The 12,453-nt window shown below is 56.8% G+C and overlaps 5 protein-coding genes across 5 annotated transcripts; 4 read left to right on the forward strand and 1 right to left on the reverse strand.

Annotated features, from left to right (window-relative positions):
* Positions 1–2,012: 2,012 nt before the first annotated feature.
* Positions 2,013–4,609, reverse strand: IE81DRAFT_327171 (NAD(P)-binding protein). Its single transcript, XM_025515031.1, has 6 exons — positions 3,895–4,609; positions 3,746–3,832; positions 3,536–3,674; positions 3,314–3,471; positions 2,816–3,250; positions 2,013–2,735 (listed from the first exon to the last, which is right to left on the reverse strand). The coding sequence occupies exons 1-6, from the start codon at positions 4,183–4,185 to the stop codon at positions 2,094–2,096; spliced, it is 1,752 nt and encodes a 583-aa protein (XP_025365910.1). The 5' UTR covers positions 4,186–4,609; the 3' UTR covers positions 2,013–2,093.
* A 1,248-nt stretch (positions 4,610–5,857) lies between these two features.
* IE81DRAFT_350781 (hypothetical protein) lies at positions 5,858–7,063 on the forward strand (the record flags this gene model as incomplete). The annotated part of the gene is made up of 2 exons (XM_025516600.1): positions 5,858–5,907; positions 5,974–7,063. 2 exons carry the CDS (start codon positions 5,858–5,860, stop codon positions 7,061–7,063), a joined length of 1,140 nt encoding a protein of 379 aa, XP_025365911.1.
* An 801-nt stretch (positions 7,064–7,864) lies between these two features.
* IE81DRAFT_327179 (alpha/beta-hydrolase) lies at positions 7,865–9,163 on the forward strand. The gene is made up of 6 exons (XM_025515032.1): positions 7,865–7,963; positions 8,026–8,242; positions 8,320–8,490; positions 8,558–8,708; positions 8,785–8,887; positions 8,963–9,163. The coding sequence occupies exons 1-6, from the start codon at positions 7,872–7,874 to the stop codon at positions 9,015–9,017; spliced, it is 789 nt and encodes a 262-aa protein (XP_025365912.1). The 5' UTR covers positions 7,865–7,871; the 3' UTR covers positions 9,018–9,163.
* A 590-nt stretch (positions 9,164–9,753) lies between these two features.
* IE81DRAFT_327182 (hypothetical protein) lies at positions 9,754–11,980 on the forward strand. The gene has a single exon (XM_025515033.1). The coding sequence runs from the start codon at positions 10,164–10,166 to the stop codon at positions 11,949–11,951; it is 1,788 nt and encodes a 595-aa protein (XP_025365913.1). The 5' UTR covers positions 9,754–10,163; the 3' UTR covers positions 11,952–11,980.
* A 31-nt stretch (positions 11,981–12,011) lies between these two features.
* On the forward strand, positions 12,012–12,373 carry IE81DRAFT_327183 (hypothetical protein). The gene has a single exon (XM_025515034.1). The coding sequence runs from the start codon at positions 12,070–12,072 to the stop codon at positions 12,343–12,345; it is 276 nt and encodes a 91-aa protein (XP_025365914.1). The 5' UTR covers positions 12,012–12,069; the 3' UTR covers positions 12,346–12,373.
* The last annotated feature ends 80 nt before the right edge of the window (positions 12,374–12,453 follow it).

Genomic DNA, 12,453 nt, shown 5'->3' on the forward strand with positions numbered 1-12,453 from the left:
ACCCTAACCCTAACCCTAACCCTAACCCTAACCCTAACCCTAACCCTAACCCTAACCCTAACCCTAACCCTAACCCTAACCCTAACCCTAACCCTAACCTCAGCGCATCTCCCTGCTTGTGCGCACTGGCCACCACTAAGCGCTCTTCCAGCGCCTGCTCCACATCATTATGGCGCACCCCAGCGCTGCCTGCAAGAGCGCCCAACACTGCCACCTCCACATCACTACAGCGCACTTGCCAGCCTGCGCACTTCAACCTCAGCTCAGCGCTCTTCCAGCGCTCTTGCATCTCCCCCCAGTGCCCCTTGGTGCACTTCATTCAGTGCTTCTCACCGCACTTGGCACTTTGAAAGCTCATAACTCCATGAGTTTGCAACCCCAGCCCAAACCCTTCACACATGCTAAATGACTCCTTGGACCCTCTCCAAAACCCTGCTAGGGTCACATAAACTCCCAAATTTCAGAGGCGCCACCAGCCAAAATCACCCCGCACTTGCGCTTTGCGCCTCCTCACGCAAAAACGGCTATCGAAAATCCAAAACTTTTCTGCCACAAGACACTCCTCAATGTGCTCTACAAACGCGCATGGCAGCGCATATGGCGCGCGCATGGCGCGCGCGTATGGCATGCGTTGAGTCTTGTGTATGCGCCGCGTTTACGGCGTGAAAGTGGGAGTCTGTGGGGCCGCAAACAGCGTATGGTGCGCGTATGGCGCGTATGGCACGGATCTGTCTGCGTACTTTTACGGCGTAAAAGTGAAAGTCTGCAGATCTGCAGACGTCCGGATGCGTTTTTTGGCGGGGGATTTGGCTGCGCATTCACTTTTGCGCCGTAAAAGTCTCGGGGCATATATATAGGCGGGGCTTTTTTAACCTCTGCAGAATTCCGCACTCAGCTTTTGTCGGGGCTTTTGTCTGCGCATCCGCTTTCGCGCCGTGTAAGTCTTGGGGCATATATGTATGTATATATTTTTGTTGCGTCTAGACTGTTTGCGCTTCCGCTTCTATGCGCTTGGTATTGTGGGGCATATACATGGGACAACCTTGTAACCGTGACGCTGTTGGCAAGCTCTGCAACATCGTTGCACCATTCATAGCATCTACCACTGCCAACCTACTATTGGCTCTTCCAAGCAGTGATTTCTCATCTTGACCACTTGGGTAATGTTGCAACGAGCATCAAAGCTGCTTAGCGCTTCTTATCGCTTTGCTCGCGCATGAGCGCCTTTGCTGATCGTTCTACAGAAATGGTCGGAGTTTCGAAGAAACTGTGCTGCGCGCCAGTGTCGGAGTTTTTGAGGAACCTGTGCAGACGCGCCCAGCTCAACAACAAAAAGTGCGCCATCTCGGGTTCGAACCAAGGACCTTGAGGATCCGCGTCGCGCCGGGGTCGAACCCCGTGCCGATCGGAATGATATTGAATAACTTCAATCTCACGCTCTCCCAACTGAGCTAATGCCGCCCTGCCAATCTTTCCACTTTACGTTGAATATATCCTTGACCGATCAAATTGCTGGCCGAGTTGCTGTCGCTGGCGCGGACTGATCATGTCCGCATAGCCCGCGGCCCGCGCCCGCGCGCGCGCGCGGAAGAGTACGAACGCGAGGCCTCGGAGACGATTCGTCTTCACATTGGTAGAGTCTGTGAGTCGATTGTGTATGGTGATGCCCGAACGATGCAAAGGCTGGAATTGCGCAGCGTTCCGCAACGTGCGCACGACGAACCTCGGATTCGTAGGCACATGCATGCTTCCCGCTTGCAGACCTTGAAAGCATCCATGTCGAGCAGCGCGTTTACTTTCTTCCGCAGCGCTGCGACTTGCTCCCATGTTGCGCGCTTCGCTGAAGCTGGCTTGACCGATACAAGAACGACACCTTGTCAGCAGCATCGCATCACATACACAATCAGCCAACAGACTGTGCGAGTACGTGCTACGCCACTTTAAAGGTCGATCGCCTTTTTCGCGCGTCGAATGCAGGAACGCGGGAGCTTGCACACGTCGATGATTTTGCGAGCCCGTCCACGTATCATGTGCACTTTCTGCTTGAGCGTATCTGATACATGTGATGGCCCCGAGTGCACCGCACGAACTGCTCATGCACCGTGCTTTGCAGTCAAGCTTCGATGCGCTTTGAATGCCCAAGCTAGCCCAATGATGCCTCCGAGCAGCGCGGACAGGGAGAAAGCCATGAGCTCGTACGTCATCTTGTCTTCGGTAGACTCGGGTAGACGCGCTTGAATGCTCGACGGCAGGTGCTGGAGCACGCCACCGATGAGAAAGATGAGGGTGAAGCCGAGTCGGTCGAGATGAATAATGTAAGACGCGATGGTGAACATGGTAGCCCAATACTGGTGTCTAGCGAATTCGCGCCTTCGAGCCGCTTGCAGGCTTAGCAGCAACGTCGGAGCTTGCAGGGCGGTGACTAGCAGAAGATCCTGATCGAAGGTCGGATAGATGAGCCAGGGATGTCCAGGCACGTGGTGCACGGTCAGCAGGCCCTTTTCGGAGTGGGAAGTGCCCCGCACCAAGAATCCCAGGCCGGTAGTCATTAGCAAAGCGGAAATGGAAAAGACGACGTATCCGTTCATTTTGTGAAAGCTTGGATAGCGAGCACGAATCAGGGAAGAGTGTTGCAAGGGTACGCAGCACGTCCAGATGAATGCTGGAATCGCATGCCCCCAACGATAATATGTTGGCTGATTTTGGACGCGATCCTCCAAGAAGAGGCGGTCATCCTGCCACGTGATGCGAGATTGACGCCTTTTAGCTGCCGCTGCCGCTGCCCGCCACGCCGCGCGCGACCACAGTCACTCACGGCTTCTCGAAACGTCAGCAAGAATGGAAAGCTGATGGATTCCTGGTCCATCCATCCAATTCGGCGATAGATCCATCTGTACGGGCTGGATGGGCTAGAAAGCAGACTAGGAAAGCCATGCAGGAAGAGCAATGCAGCCATGATAGCGGCAGCTAGGACGGAAATGGTCGGGCGTGCTGCCGAGTGCTTCGAAGTCCAGCGATGCTCTTTTGTGCTCGTTACGGTCTCGCTCTGGTCTGGCCATTGATTCATTGCGACGGACGAAATGCGGCGAATGAGCCATTTCGGGGCCAGTCGCAAACTAAAAGCTGTAATGTTGTTGTGTGCGCCTGGAATGACGACTGCAGTGTTGCTCATAAAACCGTCCATTCCTGCGCGAGCGACTAACTCTGCAGATGTCCAAGGAACAAGCACTTTGGAGGGTCTTCCGCCGTCCTGTCATTCAAGGAGCGTAAGTCCCAGTGACAGGTGCGGAGAGCAGACCGGGCATGGACGTACCAAGGACCAAAGCGCAGATCTAGTCGGGCCGGGCAGTACGCAAGTGACGTGCACTTCCGTCCCCTGAACACGCTGCTCGTGGTGGATGGATTCCGTTAGAGACAAGACGTATGCTTTGCCAGCAGCGTATGCAGCCATGGCAGGGACCGGCATAAGACCTGAGGAGCGCACAACGTTAGCAGCGTGGGCAGGTGCGTCATTCCATCCCCACGCTCGACGCACCAGCGATGCTCGAAAGGGTGACAAGGCCGACGGGGCTTTCGCGCAAGTTGTAAGCCGCTCGGAGACGCGCCTCTTTCTTCAATCGCGGTAAAAAGATTTGAATGACGTCTGTCAGACCAACGACATTTAGGTCATTCATCTGCGGGGGCAAGTAGGACGTCAGCCGTGTCGGGCAACGCTAAGCGCGCGCAAATGCGGCAAAGAGCGCACAGTGCGCGTTCGTGCCCAATCTTGATCTTCAAACGGACCTGCGACCGCGGTCCCGGCGTTCAAGATGAGCAGCGTTACTGGCAGATCCTGGACAGCAGGGACAGGACGCATAAGCCCAGAGCAGTGCAATTCTTCTCCGACAGTCTCACCTTTGTCAAATTCTGCAGGGCCTGCGCAGCGTTCGGCGCTGCGAGATCCAATGCTATGCTTTGCACAGAGAAGCTCCGTACCAAGTCACCCTTGGCGGTGAACAAGCGCTGCTCGATGTCCTTCTGGGCGTCATTGAGCTTCTTGACGTTGCGCGCGACGAGGATGATGTTGTGTGTTGCACGTGATGCTAGCTCGTAAGCAAAAGCCGCCCCAATGCCTTCGGATCCGCCAGTAATGATGGCGTAGGGCAGCGCAGCCTCTGGACTCGCTTTCTGCTGTCTTGTCATCATGCGGAGTCCACGTAACGCCGGAGTCGATAGGGAAAGGAAGGCGGCAACTTTTGGGACACGACCAGAGTGTGAGGTGATGTCGAGCGTGTGCTGTTTTTATAAGATTCTCGACTGGGCTCGTCGTCACCAAGCGCAAGGCGCGACATCGATCAGTCGGCCGTAGCACGACTGTCTAGCAAGCTCATTGCTAATCCTTGCCGCCTTTCGCGGTTCGTTGGCTCGCTGCCCTAGCGAGGCTGCGTCATCGCGTCGTCCTGCTTCACCATCTGACTCAAGTCTGTCGCTGCTTGCTGACGTCGCACCAGTGGATGACGTTCAGGTGCTAATAAAGACTCGTGACTGCCATGTGAGCTTGAAGAACGTCAGTTTTCGGTGGAGAACCCCGCGCGCGCTCCCTTTGCAGAGTCGAGTCGTCGAGTGTTTCACGCGCGCAGGGAGATTTGCCTGCTGCGCAGCTCGCAAAGCCGCGCGTCGGCTTTATAATATCTCCTCGCCGTCGTGCACCGGCAAAACGCGCAGAGAGGACCCTGCAGCATGCGCGCGTCCAAGTCCCTGAATCATTTACGCCTGGCACCTCTCCACGCGGGCATTTCGGACTTTGGCAGGTGCAGCTCGCTCGCTGCTCACGACTCACTCACTCGTCACTCAGCGTGACTGTAGATCCGACTGAGCATCTGCAAAGCGCCCGTTTGGTGGTTGACGGTGATACATCAGCAAAGAAGCTGAGGCTGACTCCGTCCGAAATGGTGCGAGAAAAGTCTACTTTACGACTTTGTTGAGGACAATCATCCTAGCGAGCAGTCAAGACGTCTTCGACCAGCAAAAGGTCCGCAAAATGGCACTGAATCGCAGCTGCGTACGCTGCCAGGAGAAGAAACAGCGTTGCAACGGCCAACACCCATGCTCGCGGTGCGTCAGATCGGACATTGCGCACCTCTGCGTGCGAGCACAGCGCAAGAAGCGATCAAGCAAAAGAGCAAGAGCGGGAGCGGAATCGGAATCGGATGCGGATGCTAGCCACCTCTTGACACCGAGCCCGTTCGATAGTAGTGCTGCGCCGGCGCCGAGATCCGACAATCAAGTCAATGACGAGGGCAATGAGTGCTCGTCTGGAGAATCGCAGCAATCTGCCGTCACCTTGTCCCCACCACCACCCAGTCTTCCGTCGACTGGCCGGTCTTCTACCGAAGCGAGACTTTCAGAGATGCGCTGCACTCGTACCCTGCTCGGCACGAGAGACGAGAGCCGGCGCTTGCTCAAGAGAGTCTTTCGGGACCGCTGCTTGATCCACATTCTCTACTGCATTGATCTGAATGATCTGCTGCGATTGCTTGACCGATGCATCGACGACTCGGATCCCTTGCAGTGGGATGAGCTTTGTCTGGTGCAGACGTCTCTAGCCGTCAGCCTCCAGGTGGCTCCAAGCAGTGTTTTGGCAGACTTGCACCACCGCCAGAGCGGACATTACGCTCGCGCAACCGCCCTGCAGTTGCACGAACGCGCGATGAGACTCGCGCACGAGCATCTGCTCGCTCGTCCATGCCGCTTTGTGGGACTACAAGCGCTGGTGGTACTCCTGCTGACGGACCTGGAAGATGAATGCACGCGTCATCGCATCTTCGACCACGCTGTTCGATGTGCACACACGCTTGGCTTGCATCAGCGCGGTAGCATGGCTGATCCGCCAACGCAGCGTGCAGAGGAGCTCGAAATTCGCTTGTGGTGAGTGACGCAGCCGTGACGTACTCCAATCTGAGTTGACGCGTCGACTGCTTACTCTTTACGCAGGTGGCACCTGGTCAGCAGAGATTGGATGGCAAGCTTCCATCGGCAATCCTACTCGATACACCCCCAGCACTTTAACGCGCGGCTTCCCGACGTCACTGATACGCAGACCAACGATCCGCTGGTCGGTTTCGTGCCTCTTTACATTGGTCTTGCGAAACTTGCTCGGCAGTTCTTCGATGCACGGCTCCACAGCGCGTCGGATCGAGCAGCAAGCGCCGCAAGCGTGGCAGAGGTGTGCCGATTCATGGATGCGCTCCCATCTCAGTACAGCCTTGCTGCTGACGCAGCTCGACTGAGACTGGAAATGGGCGACTTCGAAGCTGGCCGGCTTCAAGTACACCGATGGATGCTTCATCAACAAGTATTCCACTTGTGCCTCCGCACATCCAAACTTCGATTCGGCGAGAAAGTGCCTAGGCATCTGCGGGTATTTGGTTCGCACGTGCTTGAACTTCAAGATGAAATCAGAGGAATCTGTCCAGTCATCGACAATCTGAGAATGAACGTCACGAGCGTCGCGAGCGCTTGCACGGTGCTGATGCTCGATTTGATAGCCTCTTCCACCGCTCAAGTCACTTCGATGGAGCGTCAGCTGACTTTGAGCAAAGTTCGACTGGCCGTTCAGCAATGTCAAAGTGCAGACGAGGGTGACGAGAATGGTCCGATGGGACCAATCACGTGTCTGATCAGGACAGAAGAGCTTCTATGGAGCCACAAAATTGCAAGCGATTCAATGTTGCCAGGAATCGAGCTCGACGAGGAATCCGCTGCTGTTCGAGAAGGCGGGGGACAAGTGAACAACGCGCACCGTACCCCTCCCGTCTCTCAGACGCAGGGCCTCGGTGCGCCATGGGTGTCTTTCGATGGCTGCTTACCTCGAGCAGTCTCGCCCATGCAACGTGGGATGAGCGTAGCGACGTCTCCTTCACCCAGCTTTCTCCCCTCCGACTTTGGTATTAGTCCGCTCTTCTCTGCCGGACCGACATGGGCGGATCTGGAACCTTGGTTGGCGGATGTGCTTCAGACCACTGAAACACAGGGGCTCGCTGCTGCCCTGTCCGTCTCTGCGCACATGGCGCCTGAAACGTGAATGTGCGTCAGAGGAGATGAGCTGCACGCTGCGCAAACATCGACCCAACTTCGAGGGTCGCGCGCGCCTCGCGCCCATAAGCTCCAGCAGCAGCGGCGTCTTTGAATGAGCGCTCGTCCTCTGCGCAGCCCGGTGGGACCGCGCGCTCCACGCATGCATGATCTCTGCTGCTGCTGCTGCTGCTTGCTGCGCGCGGCACAAAGTCTGTCGGCATTATCTGCTGCTGGACCCCGCTGAGCGGTGGCAGATACGGCATGTCCGAATGAGCGGGTTTCAAAGCTGCCGGAGTCTGTGAGTGCGGATTGGCTGCTTGTCGTGACAACAGCTCTCGACGATCGGCTCTCTTGGATGCCACGTCGCTACGCTGTCGTCAGTGAACCCCACCAGCTTGCACACTCCAAGACACAATACTCAATCACGAGGCGCTCCTGTCAAGCCGGAGCGCCTTGGCTCATCACAACCACACCGTGCTCCCTTGCCGCCCATCATGGTGTCGAAAATGGAAGCGCTGCCAAGGGAACGCCTCTCGAAGGACATCATGACCACTGCTCGAGTGGTCGTCAGTCGCAGGTCATCTCTGGGCATCAATGTCCAGTATCACATCGTCGGACACGGACCCAAAAAGATGGTCTTTCTCCCAGGCTTGCTGAGCTCGAGCGAGACGTGAGTTGAGGGCAAAACACGAGCTGTGGGTTATCACATATCTCACCTCACTCGCATACTTTAGGTGGTCCATACAAGTGCGTGCACCATCACGATTGTTTTGCGTCGTTGAAAGAAAACTCAGAAACCAAACGCGTCACGCAAGATGAGCGAGTGCAGCTGCGACTTGTCCTTATCTTGTCTTTATATCGACTTGCGAGGCTCTGGAGGCAGCACTGCCCCTAAGGGTCGCTACAAGTGAGTTCAGCGTGCATTTCTGTCGGTCGCTTGGAGGCTGATTAGAGAGCTCCGGCGCACAGAACGAGTGAGCTAGCACAAGACGTACTGGAAGTATTGGATCATCTCGGAGGGCGGTGGATTCAGGATCGCAGTGTGCACCTCGTAGGAGAGACGTTTGGCGGTATGGTGGCGCTCGAGTGCGCCCGGCAGTGCGTGGACCGTTGGGCTAGCTTGGTCCTGCTGAGTACGCACAGCGGTCGCTCGTCTGGCAAAGGCTTGCTCGATACTTTACCTCCTGTACGTCAGCTGAACGTCCCTTTCTCTTTACGCACATCTCTGAGCTGCGCGATCGATCACCCTTTGAATAAACGCAGTGGACTGGGCAACGAGCAGTGGGCCAACTGCTCTTGCTCCAGTCAGCTGGCTGGGACGACGCAGCCACGAGAGCCGCGCTCTTTGTCAAGACACTCTTTCCCAAGAAGTGGCTCGACGAGATGGTAGAGCATGCGCGCACTCACCGCACTCGCAGGCACGTTATAATCGAGGTGTGCCGAGCTTGAGAGCTACAAGATGCACGAGCGACCTTGAGCTGATACATTTTGCACCCGACAGGCATTTCAGCTCAACGCCCGCAACACGACCAAGGTCAGCATACACGCAGCTGTAGGAAGAATAGCAGCGACGATGACGCATCACATTCCAGACAAGGATTTGAAAATGATCGGCGAGAGGGTGCCGTACGTGGCCATCGTTACGGGCGACGGTGAGCGAAGACGAAGTCCGCAACACGGTGCCCGACTCTTGGCTCACGTCTACACCCGTCTTGCGTCTTCGAGTAGACGACGACGTCATCAAACCTTGCAATTCGGTGCACCTCGCAAAGGTCATGTCCTCGGCCAAGTTGACGGTGCTCAAAGGCGTGGGTCACGCTGCGCACATTCAGTGAGTGCATCACTGTGGCGGTGGTGTAGAAAGTCTTTAATGACAGGCTTCGATGCGTCATCTTGACCGCTGCAGAAGTCCTTCCGCCATCGATCGAATCTTGAAAGAAGCAATTGCGAGTCAAAGCTGAAAAAGGGTGTCTCATTCAGTGGTCATCGTTTTGTGCGGCTCAGTGGGCCTCTTTCCTTGCCTTTCATATGAATTTACGCAGCCACGGGAAATGACAAGTACATAGAATGGAAGCTGGCCTGAGGAAGCGGTACGACTGTAGACAAGATTGCTGAGATGCCTGCAATGGATCGATGAGTGTCTGCGATGATCGCGTCGAGGGACGGACCGGATCAAACTACGTCTGCGCATTGGCTCGACAGCGCGAATCGTTTCTGGTTGATTGGCGAATCACGTGAGTGTCGACCCGCCGACAGCCAAGAGTCGTGAGCTGTTGCATATAAGATTCACGATTCACGATTCACGATGCTGACTCCGAAGAGGCAAATGAAAGTCTGATGAGTGTAGCAGTCGTGAGTCTGTAGTGTCGATTAGAGTCGCGAGTCAACGTCCTACACGCAACAAAGTCTAGAGTCAAGTTGTTGATGACTCTTGAGTCGCGCCAAGCCTGATGAGTCTTGAGTGCGTATTTGCACCGCGGCTATTCACGTGATTCTAACGTGACGCGCACGCCCGCGCGTTCAAAACAGCGGCCCGTGCATTTGCTGTGCAATCGCGCAGGGAGGGACACCGGCGGCCGCGACTCTTGATTGTGCTGGCTGGCTGGCTGGCTGGCTGGCTTGCGCGCATGGCTCGCTATGCATGCACGCGCACGCTCTGCCGATCCTTTGACTCGCTTCGTTCAGCCCATTCACATTCTGAGTCAAAGGAGTGCACAGCGCACACATCATCACAACCACCAGCTGCAGTCGTGAGTGCCGCGCTCTTATCGCTTCGCTGCGCTTCCGACTCCACAGCAGCTCGATCGCAGCGCTGCGCTCTTAGCCGACCGCTTTCGTCACAATCACAATGACGTGCTACGTGCACCGCCCCTGAGCGGCACCTCGGTCGCTCGCTCGCTGCGCACGCTACTCCGGGACGATCGCGGACAACCAGTCCGCCAGCCAGCCAGCATGAGGTGAGCAGTGAGGCTGGGTGGGGTTGATCGCGTGTGGTTCTCGTTGTTGCTCGCTTGTGTGTCCCGATTGTCTGCAGTCTCCTAGAATTCGGCAGCGACGTAGCGACGCCTCGCCGATCGCAGCGGGCTGGAGCTGTGCGAAGCATATACATGCGACCGGCTTGCCCGCGAGGAAACCATGTTAGCAGCAGCAACAGCGGTGCTGATGCGACGCACCATCCCGTGCGCGATGATGCAACAGACTACAGCGACAACTCTGAGCTGAGCGAGCTGTGCGAGCTGAGCGAGGTCTCTGATGAGCTCAACACACCACCCATCGAGGACAGGCGTGTGCCTCCGCCAGCACAAGAGAGGGGCGCCAAGCGGATCAAAAGAGAGGCGGAAGATGAGGCGGCGGAGGAGCACCCGAGCACGCAGGTGGAGTGGCCACCGGTCAAGATGGAGGCGGAGGCGACGGCGACGAGCGGGGCTTTCAGCTTGCCAAATGGTGAAGCGAGGTCGTGTGCTGGTGCGCAAGCAGACGAGGCTCGGCAGGGCCCACAAGGAGAGCTTTCGTCTGCCGAGGGGCCAGAGGCGGAAAATGCGCCGACACTAATGACTGCGGCCGCCTCTCAGGGCGATGTCGCCATCGCAAGCAAGACGGCGAGCACGGCTGAGGATAAAAGAAGGCAAGCTGGCAAGCTCAAGTCGCAGACGGCGCGGGCTGCCAAGAAGGCCATGATCGCCTTTGCTTCCACAGAGCACGTCGAGGCGCGATTGCGACCTGGCGCTGCTGAGCGTTGGGCCAGCGAGTACCGGCGGTTGCGAGGCGAGGCATCGGATCGGAACCGTATGATCCTCCCACAGCCGCCTCGGAGCCTGCTCCAAAGCGAGTATCTGCACGGCGGCTACAGGCCAGAGCTCGACAAATGCCAGCTTCTCTATCACGTGGTGGATGGGTACATGCCTTCATCCATCTCTGACAGCTACCCGCTCTATATCCCATACCGACTGGTCGATGAGGAGGAAAAGGTGCTGATGCAAAGCATGTGTCCGTTGCCAGAAGAAAGAAAGGAAAGGGAGATGAAGCGAATGTTGATGTACGGCAAGGATCTGCTTGAGAAGGCTTTCGGAGGAGGGGCGAGCCGAGATTCTGCTGCAGCAGCGAGGCTGGAGCTTGGCATACGCTGTCCCCCATCCTCCTCGGCCCTCTCACCATCCAGCGATTTGGCTCTGCCGGAGGATGAGGAGGAGGAAGCGCCAGAAGTGTCGAGCGAGCAGGAAGCGATCAGATGTGCGAGGATGGCGCTTTGCATGTGGTGGAGCGTCTTTCTCAGACGCTATGCGGTGCCCTTTGTGTCCCATCAGATTCGGCTACCGCCAGGCGAGCTCGACCTTGCGAATGGAACGCGCGAATGCGAGGCGAGCAGCGCGCCGCACTGGCGAGGTTTGGCACCGGAACTGGACGCCTCGCTCTCGCTTCGGCTCAGCATGGAACAGGTGCTTGCATTTAGCGGAATGGCGACGGGATTCATGACGGATATCTCCTCGCCGTTGGGTCCAAGTATGACTGTGCTCAAGGGGTACGGCACGCCAGAGGCGGAAGAGGAGGAGGGCAACGAAGCGACGTACGACTTGCCAATCGTCTTGTTCAATGTAGGCGCCGATGCCCTGCTCGAAGCTTTTGGGAGCATGTTTCTGCTCAGAAAAGACACATTCATCCTCCTCAACGCTTCCTTTCCGCACCGCATTCACAGACCGCAATGGGTCGACCAAAGGGCGGATCGATGGGCCATTTATGCGCGCCAGCCCACAAACCTCACCTATCCCGCCATCGAGGGGGCCGAGGTGGATGGCCATGCGTTTTGGCGCTTGGTCAAATTGATGAGCTCAAAGTTGCCAAATTATCATCCGGAAATTTACAACGAGCTGCGAGGCATCAGCAAAGGCTTCAAATGAGGGCGGGACTCGACGGGGGCGCTGCGTCGTGTGAGAGGGGGCTTGGGTGGGGGGGTTTAGAGCGGGGGGCAGAAGTTGATAGGCTCTACCGGCAAAGCTTCTGGCAGCTTCCAAGCGAATGCCGCGATCCCGCGATCCCGCGATCCGAGGTCTCCTGCTCGGCTTCTCCTGGCGTGGCCATCTTCACGTGCTTGTTGGAGGTCCCTCTTCATGCTCGCTTCTCAAGGCTGCGAACGACGCACACAATGTTTTCCCTGTCGCACAACCCTTCGCACCCCCACCCCGCGAGACGTGCTGTGGACACCTCTCCCGCCGCGCTTGTAACCTTTTGATTGTGATTCTGATTGTAGCTCTAGACGGTGTGGATTTTGTCATCGATGTCGTCATCTCGTGATGAGCGCACGGGCGTCCATCTCGCAGTCAATAGCCAGGGTACGCCCGAGATAAGTGTTAATTTTAGAAGGGGAACGTGTATTGCAAAACCTTTCGCTGTTGGGGGGGG

Source organism: Ceraceosorus guamensis (assembly GCF_003144195.1).
Source record: "Ceraceosorus guamensis strain MCA 4658 unplaced genomic scaffold IE81scaffold_194, whole genome shotgun sequence".
NCBI lineage: Eukaryota > Fungi > Basidiomycota > Exobasidiomycetes > Ceraceosorales > Ceraceosoraceae > Ceraceosorus > Ceraceosorus guamensis.

What these genes read in the sequence shown, in the direction of transcription:
- IE81DRAFT_327179 (XM_025515032.1), top strand. Translation starts at nt 7,872, where the DNA reads ATGAGCGAGTGCAGCTGCGACTTGTCCTTATCTTGTCTTTATATCGAC. An exon ending in GCCCCTAAGGGTCGCTACAA is followed by an intron (nt 7,964 to 8,025) that starts GTGAGTTCAGCG and finishes TCCGGCGCACAG; the next exon opens with AACGAGTGAGCTAGCACAAG. An exon ending in GCAGGCACGTTATAATCGAG is followed by an intron (nt 8,491 to 8,557) that starts GTGTGCCGAGCT and finishes TGCACCCGACAG; the next exon opens with GCATTTCAGCTCAACGCCCG.
- IE81DRAFT_327183 (XM_025515034.1), top strand. Translation starts at nt 12,070, where the DNA reads ATGCCGCGATCCCGCGATCCCGCGATCCGAGGTCTCCTGCTCGGCTTC.
- IE81DRAFT_327182 (XM_025515033.1), top strand. Translation starts at nt 10,164, where the DNA reads ATGCGACCGGCTTGCCCGCGAGGAAACCATGTTAGCAGCAGCAACAGC.
- IE81DRAFT_327171 (XM_025515031.1), bottom strand. Translation starts at nt 4,185, where the DNA reads ATGATGACAAGACAGCAGAAAGCGAGTCCAGAGGCTGCGCTGCCCTAC. An exon ending in ATTGGGCACGAACGCGCACT is followed by an intron (nt 3,675 to 3,745) that starts GTGCGCTCTTTG and finishes TTGCCCCCGCAG; the next exon opens with ATGAATGACCTAAATGTCGT. An exon ending in GATCTGCGCTTTGGTCCTTG is followed by an intron (nt 3,251 to 3,313) that starts GTACGTCCATGC and finishes CTTGAATGACAG; the next exon opens with GACGGCGGAAGACCCTCCAA.